Source organism: Nipponia nippon, unplaced genomic scaffold (genome assembly GCF_047370975.1).
Source record: "Nipponia nippon isolate SJK-2023a ecotype South Korea unplaced genomic scaffold, ASM4737097v1 scaffold_7, whole genome shotgun sequence".
In the NCBI taxonomy this organism is placed as follows: Eukaryota; Metazoa; Chordata; class Aves; order Pelecaniformes; family Threskiornithidae; genus Nipponia; species Nipponia nippon.
The window spans coordinates 34,221,826-34,238,685 of NW_028262391.1; the positions used below are offsets into that span (position 1 = coordinate 34,221,826).

At 37.4% G+C, this 16,860-nt stretch overlaps 1 protein-coding gene across 5 annotated transcripts in view; it reads right to left on the reverse strand.

The window, feature by feature from the left end:
• The window catches only part of NFATC3 (nuclear factor of activated T cells 3), a 76,244-nt gene that overhangs the window by 13,447 nt on the left and 45,937 nt on the right, over nucleotides 1-16,860 (reverse strand). For 3 of the 5 annotated variants that reach the window (XM_087738767.1, XM_087738765.1, XM_087738763.1), the window contains exons 5-9: nucleotides 16,158-16,330; nucleotides 15,230-15,370; nucleotides 12,761-12,816; nucleotides 12,000-12,126; nucleotides 9,054-10,106 (exon numbers count right to left, since the gene is read on the reverse strand). In XM_087738767.1, coding sequence (XP_087594893.1) covers nucleotides 9,054-10,106; nucleotides 12,000-12,126; nucleotides 12,761-12,816; nucleotides 15,230-15,370; nucleotides 16,158-16,330 — 1,550 coding nt within the window. Of the gene's footprint in view, nucleotides 1-2,531; nucleotides 2,725-5,497; nucleotides 5,656-9,053; nucleotides 10,107-11,999; nucleotides 12,127-12,760; nucleotides 12,817-15,229; nucleotides 15,371-16,157; nucleotides 16,331-16,860 lie in introns of those variants that run through there. The other 2 variants (XR_015700336.1, XM_087738766.1) reach the window with 2 other exon arrangements.

The following is a 16,860-nucleotide window of genomic DNA, read 5'->3' on the forward strand; positions in this document are numbered from 1 at the left end:
CAAGAAGTTACAGTTCACTCAACCAGGAAGTGACTTTCAGTTTTCTTTTAATAGCACTAACTTCAAATATCCAGTTTCATTCACAACTACTACATATGTTGACATAAGTAACTACTTATAAATTATCAGAGTGCCTATTAAAACCAATATCACTTATCTTGTATATTTAGATACTTTTCAGTTAGCAGCCAGAGCCATAAAGGTAATGGTTAATATTTTTGGATGTCTGCTTAGTTGTATCATCATGAATTTTATACTACATAAATTTCATTTTAGTATTTGTGTTAGTTGAGACCGTTCCTCCTGCAATTTTCTCAATCTGCTTTACTTACTGTGGTCAAAATAAAAGTGCTTATGCCCCTTGACAGCACCGCCACTGAACAAGGTAGGCAAAAGAGTACTAGTAAATAAAACCTTTATTTTTATTTTTCCTATCCTTTAAACAAAGGAAACTGTTGCTGTAAACAGCTGTTAGCTTCGCCTTTACTTGTCAGGCTATCTGAACGTTTTGCCCAAGGTACTGATCTGCAGCCAGGCCACACGCAGTTTGAAGTGTCAGAAACCTAAGTATTATCTTGGTAGAGGTGGCTCTATCAGACCAAGGCAATGTGAGAAACCAAGGAGGAAGCAGAGAACTGTATTCCATGGAACTGGTTTTCCTGGAGGAAAAATGAATGTAGAATAGTGTATTTATTACTTTAACCAACAAGTGCGTGGTTATTCAGTTGCGATTAGTGACTATGCAGAGACCTTACACCAGTATACTGGGTTGGGTTTGTTTTCTTTTTTTCCTGCCCAAGACAGAGCTGCAAGTTTAGTAAATTAGGCTTTAATACAATTAAGAAAATTGCTCTGGAATCTGGCTAATTTGTGTCTTCTGGATGGAGCCACACATTTGCTTCGCCAGCATGATTTCTAAGCCCTGCTTAGGGAAGACTCCTGGGAGAATGAAAGAGTCTATGCTTACTTCCTCCTGAAATTCAAGCAGTTCAAGTTACTTCTTTGGATGACTTCTTATGCTTAATTGTTTAAAGCATAAAGTTACATGTATTTAAACAGGGAGTGGAAAGCATTATCTGGGTTTCAATGAAAATGTCCACTGCCATTTTGAAGGAAAGGAGTAAATGAAGGACAAATTCTTGTCAAATAATAGGAGACTAAGAAGAGAACATTTTTCCCACCAACTATGGTAGAACAAGCAAGAAAGTGACATTTAAATAAAGATCTAATGAATCCAGGGAGATGGGCAGGAAACTACCTTGGGATGAAACAAATTAACTTTTATGGGCAATCGTCTTTAACGCTCAGGCTTTCGAAGGAGCAGACAACAAACACACTGACAAAAAGCCTCCAGAGACAACAGTGGAGTTAATTAGCTCTTCTAAGCAACAGTCTCTGCAGCATAAAGTCTGCATAGCTTATACAGTAAGGATTACCTGTCACTTTAGCAGAGAAATAGGATTCTGAGCAATTTTTCTAATTAATTTCACAGATAAAGGGATTCTGAGGCTCTTGCATGCCCTAACAAAGCTGCTGACAGTACTGAGGTTTTGCTTTTATAAATCCCTGACAAAACATGTCATACGTAGCACACGTAACACGTCTCCAGCCAGCACCTTCTGGAATGAAGCATGCACGTGCCTCAGGCACGCAATATTTGTCGTTTGTGAAACGTGGTAAATAAAGCAGCAGCCTTTTAAAGTGTGTAATATAGCATAAAGATTTTGTTCAACGCACGCTGAAGTTAGATAGAAATTGAGGTACCAGATAAACATACATTAAAAATACCTTTCTACCTCATAATTTCATAAACATTTCAGAAAGGTTTTTACTTCCTTAAGCAATGCTGAAATGTGTTTTGTACCCAAAGAATACAGCACTAAAATGAAAATATTAAATTTCAATAGAAATCAACAAAACCAACATCCTGTAGGTCTATCTATTTAACTGATCAAAAATTCATACTTTTATGAACGACCTCTTTGTCTTGGCTCCTCCCTTAGGTAAAGAAATTTTAAGAAAAATTTTAAACCCTCAATTATCTGCACCAGATTTGGGTCAAAGCAGTAAGTCAGCTTAAAATTAAGAGTTCTATTACAGATACAGGCAGACCAAAATGCTGCTGGAGTTACACCATTTGGTTTTCAGGATCTCTCCCTATAGGAGTCAAGCAACTTAATTTTTTGTAGCACTATCCGATTAAAAGTTTAGCCTCTGTATTCTTTCCTTTACTACTACTGAACTGAAGTACGATGTGTGGGCAATGGGACTTAAACAAGAAGATGTATTGGTTTTAGAAAAGTAGCTCCCAAAAATATTCTGGAACGCACGATTGTTCACAGTGTCGCTAGAGTAAGTAGCACAGAGTGGGGTTTTTTAATATGCTTTGCAAAAAAGTTTGATGTAATTGTATGGCAGATCACATCAACCGCCTAGGTTTGGCAGTATTGCTGCATCCGCATAGGAATCTGTGTTTTAGAGGCCAGATGAGTGAATTGCTCTATTTACAGAGGTAATGAGGATCAGTAAACCTCAAAGACTGTTTCAGATAGACTGCAGCACACACGTCCTCGGATATAGGCCTTCTTTCGCCAGCTCCAGATAGAACTCTATCAGCTGCATTTATGCGAAGAATCCCTGCAGCTACGTCACGTCGGGTAGTGCAGTATATTTAGCCTGGTTTTGACTCCACATGACCAGCAAGTAGTACAGTGTCAACTTTCCCTGAAAAAAAAAAAAGCTGCCAGGCTATAATTAACCCTCAGTCTTCTCTGCTGCGGAGCAGCCAGCTGATTTTGTTGGTTTGTGATCAAAACCAGTCATATGGCGGGCCACGTTTGCAATGGCAAACTAACAAGGACATGGTGGGTTGCCTTGCAAGTCACCGCTTCAAGCCATAAGACAGGCTTACTTTTAGTAATTTCAGGTGCAATGCCAACTTCGCTAAGAAGTACTTTTTTTTGTTATTATCTGATAAAATAAGGCTGTATGAAATGTTAGGAGGAGTACAGTTTTCCTGTGCACATTATGTTTACAGCTATATACACAGGCTAAATGTGCCTGCAGAGTCACAGCAGAAGCTCTGCAGTTATTTGGTACAGTAACAAATAAATATCCCTGTTCATGTCACGGTTATGATGTCACACTCTGCATTTATGTATCACAGTGAAACCAACTCATTTAAGCCATATGATTACCCCCCTCTCTCACGCAAGAAGATGGAGGAGCCTAACACAGTAAGTATTAAGCGTGAACCTCGGAGCTGAAGAACACATGCTGCGCAGCGGAAAGCAGTGCAAAAGTGTCTAAGCGTGTTTTTGCCAGCGTCACAAGGGCATGCCTAACTCCTTTCAGTTCCGCTACTGCTGCAAGCATCTGCACCATGATGTAGACATACCACTGACATTCACAGACTAAGTTTCTAACCTCTTCTAATTCTTAAATGGCCATCTTTTTGCAGTGGTGCAACTAGTTGAGCTTACTTTGAACTAGTTACAAGGTGTTCTGTGGCTCTCGGAGGCAAACAGGAAGTTTCATACATTAGCTGGTCATAGATACCTGAAGGATTTATCACCCATGGGTCTTCTCAACAGATGCCTTGCTGGCACAGATTTTATGAACACAGTGAATGAATCCACAAGAAGATACGGTCATAGCATCCTTTAACTGTTGAGAGCCCCAGTTGAGTAACATTCTCTTCACCTTTCCTCACTGTTCCAACCTTTTCCTTTTAATCTACTGCTCAGTCTAGATCTTTCTCTATTTCATTCCTAACACCCGTTTCTATAAGTAGATTCCCATTCTCTTTCAATACATTCCAGGTTCTGCCTTATCACCTTATTCAACCTCAACACCTCACTGCAGGAGCTCATAAGCTTATGAGAAGAATTAGAATGGTAAACTGCTTTTTATTGCTATCTCCATACTGCTTGACGATATATTTAACATACAGAATACTAAGAAAGGAGGAGTTTGAACACAACCTTACTAAACAATTTATACTAGTATAATTTTCGGAATCCTTTTATCAACAGGAATATTCTGAGAGTTCCATGTACAACGTAGGCTAGAGGTCTTGTTACACAAATCCACCTCAGGCATGCTTGCTGCAAGATGCAGCATTTTGTTCCATGCTTAGGAGACAGTAAAAAAACCTTGACTTTGAGATGTATATCTCAAGAACATCTCAAGTTTGAGCTGCACCAGCAAGAAGACAGGTTTCTGAGCTGCTTTCCTCCATACTAAGCTAGACTCTAGCATTCAGTATTTTTTGTTTCTGTAGACCTTCAGTGCTCTGTTTGTCAGGATGCTGCCTTAATTAAGAATGACCTGTTAATGCACAAGTTTTAAATATAGAGAGAAATACGAAGTACAGTCATTCTCCAGTATTTTTTTACTAGTTACTGCTGTGATTCTCCTGAAGTTAAGCTGAAGCTACAGTAAAAAGCTACCTGTAAAGACGTACAGATTTGCTAGCAAAGATCAGAATAATCTCTAAGCTTCCCAGCAAGAGAATTTATCAACTAGAGAGTTATCACAGAACTATTAAAATGAGTGAATGCAAATGGCTTAGAATTCTACATGGAATGTGTCTGACAAAGCAGACTTATTGCTTTATGTACACAAAACGGTTAGAGGATTTCTAGTTATGATTTATAGTAAATCCACATACTGGATTTTTTAATCTCCAGCTTTATGTAATGGAGATGCAATGAGTAACAAAATCTAAGAGGATTAGTAGAAGGTCATCCTGATTTGCTGAATACAGCCTAACATAATACCTTAAAAACGGTTAAATACATTTGTACATGTTAGAAACCTCATCACTGTAGAAAGCCATGAAATCCAAGGTAAACTCACTCCTAAACTGCAAACCACAAGAGATTAAATTTTACATCAACAGTATTAGAATAGAATTAAATCTAAAACCTGACAGCGGGGTATGTAAACCACCACACTAGGAGCACTTTTTAAAAACGGAGTGGGGAAAAACAATTAACAAGGCCTCATCATACAACTAGATGGAGTCTAACTTTTACTAGCTTGCTTTTTTTTCCAAGTGGGGAAGAAATGGGACCTTTAATAGATGAGTATACAACAGCACAGTACGGATGATGGATATGGGAAAAGACAGAAATGATCAACCGCCTGTTTCTTGTCATTTCAGCTGCCTTGTTTGCAGCCCTAAATCTTCCGTGCTGTCTGCACAGGGAACTGTTAGCCTGGGGAGTTGGGCAGACTTGCTGAAAGATGTTAAGGCAAAAAGAAGGTCCAGTGTACCGGGGGGCAAGGGGGGGAAGCAGAGGGGACCAATAAAGAGCAAGAAGCTGCTTTTGCATAGCTCCCGTCCAAAAGTTTACCAGCTTGTGCGGATTGACTATTGCAAAGACCTAAGCAGCAAGAAGTACTGTTTTTCAGAACACCTTTTAAGCAGCAGCATACAGTACAAATTACTTTGAAATTGTGTTATGTTTCAAATGCTTTCTGTAATATCAGGTGAATCTAGGTGTCCTCATGCATTTTGATCTCTTGTTTCTTCAAGTGAATTAGAAAGTGGTTCCTGTAGGGAGCAAGGATGGGAAGAGGGGAAGCCAAACAGAAGATCAAATTCAAGGCGGAGATTAGGAAAGCCTAAAGACAGACATCGGTCAGATCCTGTTGAAAAACAAGAAAACAAAGAGCCACACAAACTTCAGTAGGGGAAAAAAAAGGAGGGGGGTAGAAGTGTACTTTATTCGGACACTCAGGTAGAGGATCTGCCTTTAAATTATGTCATCCTTTTTCACTCATAGTCTGAAGAGAGCCCAGCTTGCTCTAACTGCTAAAGGGCAAAGGAATACAACAAACTTTAAAAAGATACTCCATTCTGGTCACTGGCAAGCATATTTGACTTTGCAGAGAAGCTATAAATGGTGAATTCAGATGTGTTGCACCTTCCAGGAGATGCTGGATCGAGACTAAGCCAGATGCTCTTGGCTTGAGCACTGATGGATGAAACAGCTTTGTCGTTCTGTATCAAGTCGTGGATTTGGGCTTTTTTGGTGTGTTTTGAAGAAAAAGCCTGAATGTTGGCTGAAGAGGCAGTAAGATTCACTTTTAGGAGTCTTGCTTAAAGGAATTTATGTAACTGCTATCCAGACTGCCACTTCTGTAGGTGGGGTGGTGGGTGTTTTGTTTTGTTTTTTTGGGGGGTGTGGGGTGTGGTTGTTTTTGTTTGTTTTTTTTTTTTTTTTAAAGAATTTTAAATCATACTCTGTCAAACTAAACAGTTTAGTAATTCCTGGACTAATTTTATCATGAGGTAGCACTTCCATACTACACTCAAACTTTGTTAAAATGTCTTAAAATATTTTATTTTCTTGGCAAAGAAAATATCTACTATCCTAATTTTGAAATAGTGCATGTTACTTAAATGAAAGAAGATTATTTATGGAGTCAGGGTGGTTTGTTTTTTTTTTTAGTTTTTTTGTTTACTTTTTTTAAGACTACCGACTTAAATATTTAAGGTCAGTAATCCCAGACATGATTTATAAAATTTTCAATTGGCTTTACCTTAGTGTTTTATTTTGAGAGGTTTATTCACCTTAATTGGTAACCCTTAAAAACCTATTTTCCAATTAAATGTAGCTTTCAGCTTTGATATATTAGCTGGGAGAACATCCTGTGTCAACATTCATTTATGTATGCAATTATGTTTGGATTTTTTTTTCCTTAATTGTTGTAACATTAATGTAGAATAACTGATTTGCTATTTGTGTCTAGCTCTATTTGTACGGAAACTAAAATTCAATTAAACACAAAAGAAAAATTTTGAGATTATTTTTTGTAAATCACAGTAATATGTTAGATACATTATAAAAAAAAAAGTGTTCCTGTCTAAACATGGTTTTTATTTAAAGCTGATTAAGCAGAGGAAGTATTTACTCATGTTGAGAGAACTGAGCAGCTTGTTTCTTGTCACTATGTCCTTCAAGGTTTTTGGAACAGCAGGGTTCAGGCTAGACACCTGATTTGTATTTGCAGATTGGAAATTAAAAAAAAACAAACCCAACACCCAAACCCAACCCCCCCAGCAATCATCGAATGGTGGTAACATGAAACTGAAATGAAGGTAATCTCTATGCTTGCAAACGTATTGTTGCTGCCAAGTGCTAGTTTAGCATTTAAAACCCTGTTCAATTGTCCATATAGGAAGTGTATAGTTTAATCACCAGTTATCAGACCTTCTTTAAACTTCTATAGCAAGCATTATTTAAAAAAATAAATTAATAAAGCTGTGGCCATTTGACTCATATGTATATTGATTAGACTTCTCTAAACTATTAGCAAGTGGCCACGCTTTAAGTGTGGCTCTTGCAGCTTTTCTTGTGACTTGATGTCCTTCTCAGCACAGAAACAACTCGGTAATTTCACTGTGTTAAGCAATGGAAATAGTTTCTAAAAGCAGCTAATATGTGTGATATAGGGGAAAAATTTGCTTTCTTTTTACTGTGCATTCATTTTAATTTCTGAACAAGTATAAACAAACTGCCAATATGCTCGTAAATGCTAAACACTTCTGCTTATATCGTGAAAAGTTTAACGACGGTATTTAGTTGTATTTTATTTATTTCTACATCTTTTTTTCTGGGTGTGGAGGGAAGAAGGATGAAAAAAAGGTAGGTTCTAACATGAACATGACACTTCTTGAAACATTAGATTTCTTTCTCGCTCCTCTAGTACAGAAGTAGAAGACGCTATGTTTTGCTATTTTTTGTTGCGTTCTGTTCCATAAAGCCTTGCTCTTCTCCCCTCAGCAAGTCCTTGATAGAATCAGTCTCTTCCTTCCTTTCTAAATAAAGTTAAGTTGATGGATAAACAGTGTTTCTAAAAAGAGAGCTTTGTTTAATTAGGGTGGCCATTTAACTGAAAGCCCAACTAAATTATCAGTTTCTCTCATTTTCTTCCTAGTATGCTGTGTTTTTAAAGGCATTTCTTACTAATTTTCTTACTACTGACTGGAGGTAACAATAGCAAAGCTCCGTTTATGCAAGGCATTGGGACTGACATGGATATTTAACAGATGGCCTACACTTAAGTCTTTACACTACTACTGATGGAATTAAATAATTACTAAGGACGATGAAAAAAAAAAGCAAACAAAAAGAAAAACCAAAACACCACACCACAACGGTTAAGGCTATTGTAGAAACGAGATACTAGTAAGATTCCCATCATCAATACCAAACACCTTTCACACACCTCTTAAGGCCAGGCCTTCTGTTCTTCCAGTCTTATTAACGTGACATGTCCTTTAAATTGCTTTGCATCGATGCCTCAAATAGTCTGATGGTTACGATCTGATCTCTCTGTCTTTTCACTTGGTTGGACCAGTTTTGTAAATTAACACTGTCCAAGTATTTAAAGTAGAGAACGTTACAGCCTGGCCTTTAGCCCTAGAATGTCCTTGTTCTGTTTATGTTAAACAAACAAGTGACTTTCTCAAAAAGGTAGCCAGAGTGGTAAGGAGAAAGCAAACAGCTACTGTGAGCAGAGGTGCTGAATGACGACAGCGTATCTACAGAATGTCTGTGAAGAGGCTAAGACAGTGCCAAAACGCGTGTGATCTATTTTCAAAAAACTAGCCTGCCATACAAAACTGGGACAACTCCAAGAAACGAGACTCTAAACTACATTTATGTAACTTAGATAGGTATGTTATTGTGACTTTCACTGAAGCATACCAACAAGACAATCGGAAAAGGCTTCAAATTAATTCCTTGTAGATAAGGTGTCAACATGTAGGAGTTAATCCTCAAGCCCTGTTTTACGACAAAAACAAAGGCTGTGGGCAAATTAGACTAAAGTACTTGAACCGTATAAACTACCAATTTACAGCTGATATCATTAGTTTTAAATAAGTCATTGCTTTGGACACAAAAATACGACTCCATTTTGATGATACAAATCTGTGAAGAGGACTGTGTTCTAAACAAAACAACAGAACCCTCCCACGCCCACTTTGCAGTTTAATGTAGATTGTATCCCAGCATTAAAATGTTATGTCCGCTTACCGTCATCTAGTGTGATGTCTTGTAGTCCTATTGTTTGAAAATTCAATTCTCGATCTTCAGGTTCTGGTTTAATGTTAATAGCTGCCCCATCTGGTGAAAATGGAGATGAATCGCATACGGGATGGTGTACTAGGGATGACGCTGCATTAAGACCTCCCAATGCTGGACTACGTGCTTGAGGGGAGTGCTGTCCCGAGTGACTTACAGTGGTTGGTGGGGGAGATGAGGCAGGTCCTGAGCTAGGAGATTGATAAGGCATAGGTTGTAGCTGGGGTGAAGAAGGCCCAGACAGCGGTGAATGGACCAAAGGGTGGGAAGCTGTTGGGGATGGGGATGAAGCGGATGCTGGATTTGTAGAATGGTATGGGACTTGCTGCAGCTGCGGAGAAGACTGCCCAAGGGATTGACCCATTGCAGAAGGGATGGAGCCCTGCCCAGCGCTTGGGCAGTGGTATCCCATCGACGGTAGGTGAGCAGACGACTGTCCTGAATGAGCGGGGTGTGCTAGCGGGTGCCCTGCTGCACTTGGTGTTGACACAGAACCTGGATTTGAAGAATGAAACTGCATTGGTGGTAGAGCTTGGCAGCTAAGATTTATCAAATGAGGTACAGCTGTGTCTTGCTGAAATGAAATAGTATCAAATCCTTGGCTGGAGGCAGAGTTCACAGGAAGACCAGACTGTCCGTTGTATACATCGTTAGACTGCATAGGCTGGTAAGAAGGCCTCACAGGAGGTGCTGATGTTACCTGAAAAGACTGAACCACAGCAGGAGGCAAAACATGACACTCTTCGCTGGGACTAAGGTTTCTACCTTGCATATGTGGCAGGTGGGGTACTGCTGAGGTCACCATGGCTGTGTACGGTGGTTGAACTGGACACACGAGGCTCCTGGGCGATGTAGACAGTAAATTGTCATGTGGATGCCCTTGCTCTGGTGAAGGCAATTGAGTTCGGATAGAATGCAGGCCCTGGACATTGCTTGTGTGAGGCAGGGCCAAAGATGGAACAGCAGACAAATCCACCTCATCTCTGTGCTCTTGCTTCATTATAACTAGAAAAAGTAAAACACTGTATTACAAATCCAACCCATTTGTATCCTGTGATAAATACACGGTAATTGCTGTTTAACAGCCACAACAGTATTGTTAATGCCCTCGCTCTAATTTTCCTCCTTTCGCTCTGCTTTTTTTTTTTTTACTTTATGCCTGCTATATTAACCCTTAAAAGCCAGAAGAACTCTCTTAGCATTTATTCGAAGGCAGTTATCTTCCCTTCTAAAATACCCTCCTATACAATGGATGTTTTTAAAGACATTTGCAACCCAGCCAGAGAAAGTCCAGTACATCCAAAGGATGCAGCTCCTCAGAGCTGTGTGGGGGCAGTTGCTGCTGGGCTCCACTGAAAACAGGCAGCCAAGAGTTCAGTATCAGGCACTAGAAAAAGGGGAATGAAATTTTTAGCTGGCTTCAAACTTTCCTTAGCCTCTGATCAAGATGACAGCTGAACTTTGGCAACACAGTTAAACTAGTCCGAGTAGTGCGTGTTGTTTTAATTACAGCAGCCCTTTCAGCATACCCCCCAATTTCAATGATGACAACAATCGTTCTGATAATACAGAGAGTTACAAACTGACACGCTTTCAGTTACAGGTTTGGGTTTTTTAAGCTACTGGTAGGCTCATGAAAATACATTGATTTTAAGCACAAATAGTAGAAAAATGCTAACACTTTTAACTGCTCAAGTACTACTTTATATACCACATTTAAAGTAACATACATATTTATAGATAAAATGGATTTTAAAACGTTTGTGCAACAATAGCTGCCGTTATAATTAAACTTACTTCTTATGTAAGCAGTGTCATTACTTCATTCCACCATTGAAATAATTTAAACATGGGTTTCTCAAACAAAAAAAATTGTTTGTGTCTTGTAACTATCTTAGGAGCTGATATTCTTAAGAATGGTTGAAAAATATCACATAAATCTGATAACACTATTAATGTGTACTTAGTGTACCAAATACCTAGGTAACATTGCTTAAATTACGCATGAAGGCACGAAGTAGGTACTTTTAGAGCACAAGTGAGCAAAACTTATTTTAAATCGTGTAAACTAATGGTAGTACGCTTTGTCAGCATACACATTAGCTTTAAGAAGTTTATATTAATATCCATATCCAACTTTAAAGATTTCTTCAGATACCTGACTTCAAGTCCTCCGAGCAGTACTAAAGGGTCTAGCGCCATCACTGGTACCTTGTGAATTCTGACTACTCTAAATGGGTACGAATTTCTTAAAAGAAAAGAAAGTAAGTGGCAGGCAAAGGAGTAGGCATTGCATATCTAGTAGTAACCACTTTCTCACACCAAATGGAAGGGATTAAGATGTTTTAACTACACATACAGTTAAAATGTGCAGATTTTGCTTCTGGCTAAGTTACAAACTATTTTCTCTCAACATGCTGCAATGCGTTCACAGGGGGGAAAAAATGTATCTTTTTATCTTCCTTGTATCAAAACCTGGTTGGTTTTTTTGGGGGTGGTTTTTTTCGTTTGTTTTTTGTTTGTTTTTTGGTTTTTTTTTGACATTTGAGTGGGGGAAAAAGTGCGTAAAACCTGTTCTTCTATGATCTCACTATCCTCCATGTCATCGCTAGGGTTATTTAGAAGAGCAGCTTCTGAGATTCACCATCATTCTCAAAAGAAAAGTAGAATACAAATTATTCTGTAAAAAGTGTAATGAAGGAATACCCACCTGTAATCATAGCACTGTAGCTTATTGCTCTAAATTTCAGCTTTTTAGTTAGACAAGCTTAAGTTAATTGTTTTACAAACAATTCAAAGCTAGTCTTATCTACCTGTCAAAGGTACAAGACTGTCTGAATTACTTTCAAATGTCTACTTTAACAAACAAAATAAAATGCAATTTTTTTTATTTAATACCTGGTGTGTAGGTAAAACGTTGAGACTGGCTTTTTTTCCTCTTGCCATTGCAGAGATAAAACTGCACCTGAACTGCAGCTGTAATGGTTTTGTTATGGTATGGAGGAACTTCAAGTATGATGTTTGCCTATATGAAAGTTGAAACAAAAGAAGTTTTACATATCAAATGCAAATGAAACTGCTCTTAATTACAGAAAAACTTATTGCAAAACTAAAGCAAACTGATATTTTGAAATTGGTAAAGTTCAAGTTTATGCATATTACATAGTGCAACTGTACTAGAAGCAAACTTTTATTTCGAGACTTTTTTCTTCTCTTAAACACAAGTGTTCTGAAGGTAATGCTGTTCATTAAATAGACACGTCATCTAAAGGATGCTTTGTTTATCTGCCAGAGCATAAAAAACCCTCTAGCAGTCAAAGAATTGCATTTTGGATCATTAAGCTTTTAAGAAAAATTTTAACGCACTGGAGATTATTTGTCATCTTAGCAAAATCATCTTTGGTTTTCTTTTTTCAATTTTCAATTTCTCTTTTCATTGCTTTCACAACAAGCGTACTATTTCCAGTCCTTCAAAGCATCATCTTAATGGCTACTTTATAGTATTAAACCAATTTAGAAGTCTCCAGTTGTCTGTCTGAATCAGCCAGTGATTTACTTACTTTACTAAATGAAGACTAAATTTCAGAACAAAAATGAAGATGTCTAGTTTCTCGTTTTAAAACAGAAAGCTTTCTGAAGTAAGAAAAATTGTTTCTCACCCCTTGACACTTTTCCCTAATTATTTTCCCTTCTACCTCCCACTGAGGTCGTCCATCTGTTGAGAGAAATTTACAAATAATTCAAGCAAAAAGCATTTTCTGAAACACTTAAATACTTAATCTTAAAAATACTTAAATACTTAATGTAAAACTGCATTTATTTTCAGTCATAGAGGCCATTCAAGTGACAGAGATATATTGTAAACAAAGCATAAAGCATAGAGATGCTTTAGGAGTTTCAACACTGCAAACATGGTCCGTAAGTTGACTGTTGTGCAGGATTTTGCATTTTAACAGAACCTGCAGATTGCATACGGTTAGATTTAATTCCAAAGAAGGCAGTGTGTACTACAAGCGTACAGAGGGATTTTCCCCCATTTTTCTAAAAGTGTTTTTGAAAGGCAGTTAAATTTACTATTAACTCTTCTGATTATTCAAACAAACATGCTGATGACCTAACCCGTAAGTCACCATGTGAGAGAGAACATACGCCAGCTCTTCATGCACACACCCACAGGTTATACATTTAAAACGCACACCCTCCCTGGAACTGAAAGACCCTGTAGTTCAAATCCCAGGCAAGTTGTCTGTGTTGTGAGGGAAGTAAATCACCTTGGTGAACCTCTCTCTGCTCTGACCTGGCATGACCCATTATCCTTAATCCAACACGCGGTTCGCTCTGTTATTGGGTTTTGTACAGTTTATCAGGGAACCTATTGCCTAGCAGCAGTACTTCTTTAAAAGGTGTTCGAGTTGTGCGTCAAAATACATTATTACATAAAACCCCCACTTATGTTGTATTTGCTAATAAAAAAACCCCAACTCTTTTACTTAAATATTTAAGGAAATAATAAGATGTAGAAGAATTGGACTTGGTTGCAAACTTTTATTTTTAACGTTTTACTTTTGCTACTGTTTTCCCAAAAGATCAAATCAAGTATTCAAGTGACAGCAATGATAATTTAAGTTGTTCAAATTTTATGCTCTCTATATTAAAGGGACAATCAGGGAAGAAAAGGAACTCTATGGATTATTAAGACAGCTAGTCCTAAATTTGCAACTATTTTTCCTGCATTTTAGTCTAAGAAATATTAAGATGGAGATGTATATCCAAAAGAGCTACAGAACCAGGAAGGAATGCTGAGTAACTGAACATCTTTGAGTAATAACACGCAAGTAGGTACCTGAGCGTGCGCGTGTGTTTGCGCACTTGCGTACAATACAAAACAAAACCAAAGAAAACTTGCAAAACATTCATTCTATCTGGTTGTAGCGAACTAAAAATGGGAAGTATTTGATAGGGTTCTTTTGGTGTTAAATTCTCTAGTTTATGGAATCGCATCATTATGAAAGCGATAGAGAGGAAGAACATGGGGCTGGGGCGGGGGGAAGCTTTCAAACCTGTACTTACATTTAAAGAAAGATGTTTTAGAAATATTCATCCAAAACCTGCAAGTTTCTTGCTTACTTTGAGATTCTGTTTCCTATATATTAGACTGAAAAATTTAATCTACTACCCTCCCAAAGAATAATTTGTTTCTTTTCATGAGATCAGTAGGAAGCAGTTAAATTTTTTTACAGATTTCACTGCATGAAGGAAACATCACATCTTTAGTACACCTTAACTGAAATGCATGCCTGCAACAGAATTTTTAACTCTACTTTGCTAATATACAAGCGTAAGCCCGCTGCAGTTCTCACTCATGAGTAAGTGTTGCCTAGAAGACTGAACTTGGATTCTACAGAATGAGAACCATGTAATACAAGTGACTCTACCATTTCTGATTTCTTGGCAATTAAATACTTGACCAGCTTGTCAGGCACACAAATGTTTAAGACACATACAAAAGGTTGCTGTTGTTCATGCCACTGCTTATTGCCAGTATTTTACCTACATGTACTCTTGCCTGTTTACAGATGCAAATTAGGCACAGCCACAGCTGAAGCATACACGGCACACCAAATCTGAGCCAGAGACTTTTAAAAAAAATGCATCCCTCAATAGTAACTTCTATAGAACATCTTAGGCAAATATATGGAAAAAAATCAGTTGTGTTTTCTAACTAATATTTCTTTCGTTAGCTTAGGAGCAAGTCAGTTTCTATGCAATGATTAGATCAGATGTACTATTTGTCACTGATGTCATGTTACATTTCCATTAGTTCCCGTTTTCATTTTTTAATAATAAGAAGGAGAAAATACATGGTATGATCTGTCAACAGCATCTTTCAAATACACACAATTCAAATCTAGTTAGCTTCTAATTGTCTTCCTGAATCAGAAGTACTATTTCATTAATAATTGCCAACCAGCATACAGATCAGTGCCCAAACTGAACTTTCAGATTACTACTTGTGACTTAACTTTTTTTTTTTACTTTTTAAAACATCCTTACTTCCTAAAATCAAGCTCAGGTAGTGTTTCTGTTTGTTTGTTTTTTTTTTTTCTCCAAGAAAAAGAAGTATTTACCTTGTCCTTTTTCAAAAAATATAATTTTGGATTCTGGAAGAAAATTGGATCCTGTCACCACCATTTCATGGCCTCCATTTACTGAGCAACTATTGATGCTGTACTTCTCAATCTGAGGAAGTTCTTGAGCAGATCGCTGAGCTTTAAAAAAAAAAATGAAGGAAAGAATTGTTATTCACAGTTTTAATCATAGTGATGTTTCTTTTATGATGCTGACTTGAAGAATCTCAGGGTTCAAACTAAAACGACCTTCTATTTACATATATAAATCGTATTTGTGTATGATTTATCTTTGTTTTTAAAATTACGTTGAAATTATATAATTATAGAAAAGAAACATGAAGAAGCCATGAATCCCAATGGTCTCTACTGTTACAGCAAATTAAATTTTTTGTTTAGGAATATTGGTTTAAAAAATACTGCAGTATTTTATAGACAAAACAAATTCTAAGAGAAATTCAGATTGTCTAAGGTCATCTTTTGATTCCTTAGTGCCAGCGTTTAACAAATGAACTCTCTAAAAGTTCAGCTGTTCATTAGATAATACTGTATAAAGACAAGGAATAGTATAGACTCTTGTAAATGAAATGTTATTAGTTGTTTCTGAAATGAATATTTATTTTCACTGAGATATATCAGCTGCCTCCGCTCATATACAGGACCCACTGAAGCTGCTAGCTGTGTGGCTGCAGTATTAGGTTTAAAGCCTAAAACATTGTTTCTCCTCCAAACCTTCAGGCTGCCATTTAGCAAGTACCAGCTTTAAATGACGATATATTATTTTTTGGTAATTTAGCTCTTTACACGTAATGCTTTTTACACACACTTGTTATATATAATTCTGACAATAAATATTGTCAGAATGACACCACCACTGACACATGCAGAAAACATCAGTATAAATTATGTATAGTTAAAGCAATCTTACAGCATTCAACAGGTATGGAAGCAGTCTGCAGAGATAAGACTTTTCCACTAGGTTGTGGGATGTGAACACGAAACACAAGTCGCACTCTGGTATTCTTTCTTCCAATATCTGTCTCTCCTTTACGGAGCTCTATATCTGAATTGCGAAGTTTCAAAATACCAGCACAATCGATACTGGAGATAGGGGAGGACGGATAGATCAGAAGAGAAATGGAAGAAAATGAATCAAACTATTGCCAAAGTACACTCTGTAAGCCTTTCTTTTGTTAAAGAATGAAGCGCGTTCTATTTTTTCCCCATGTTACGCTATTTTAAAATGTTATTTTAAATGTCTGAGATTAAAAGATCTGCTAGCGTCAAAAATGGCAGCAAGTACTCTGTTGAAACCTTTTTGTCCTGTAAATACCTAGCTGCTGCTTTTTTGAACCTTTAAAAGATTATCTGTTACTGCACATTGTTTACCCTTTGAAGTAAGTTATTTAACATAGTAAACATCATTTACAAGGAGCAGGAGACCTACATTTAGTTCTGCCTTAGGAAGGACTAGAGAATGACAGAAGTGTAGCCATCAAATCCCTGCTACCATTCCACAGAGTTATCGATTATTTACGAGACACAGACGTACTTTAATCAAGTAACACATATACGTAAACTTGTGAGGAGCGGCATCTTGCACATCATTGTGGGCTCATAGCATTCAGTGG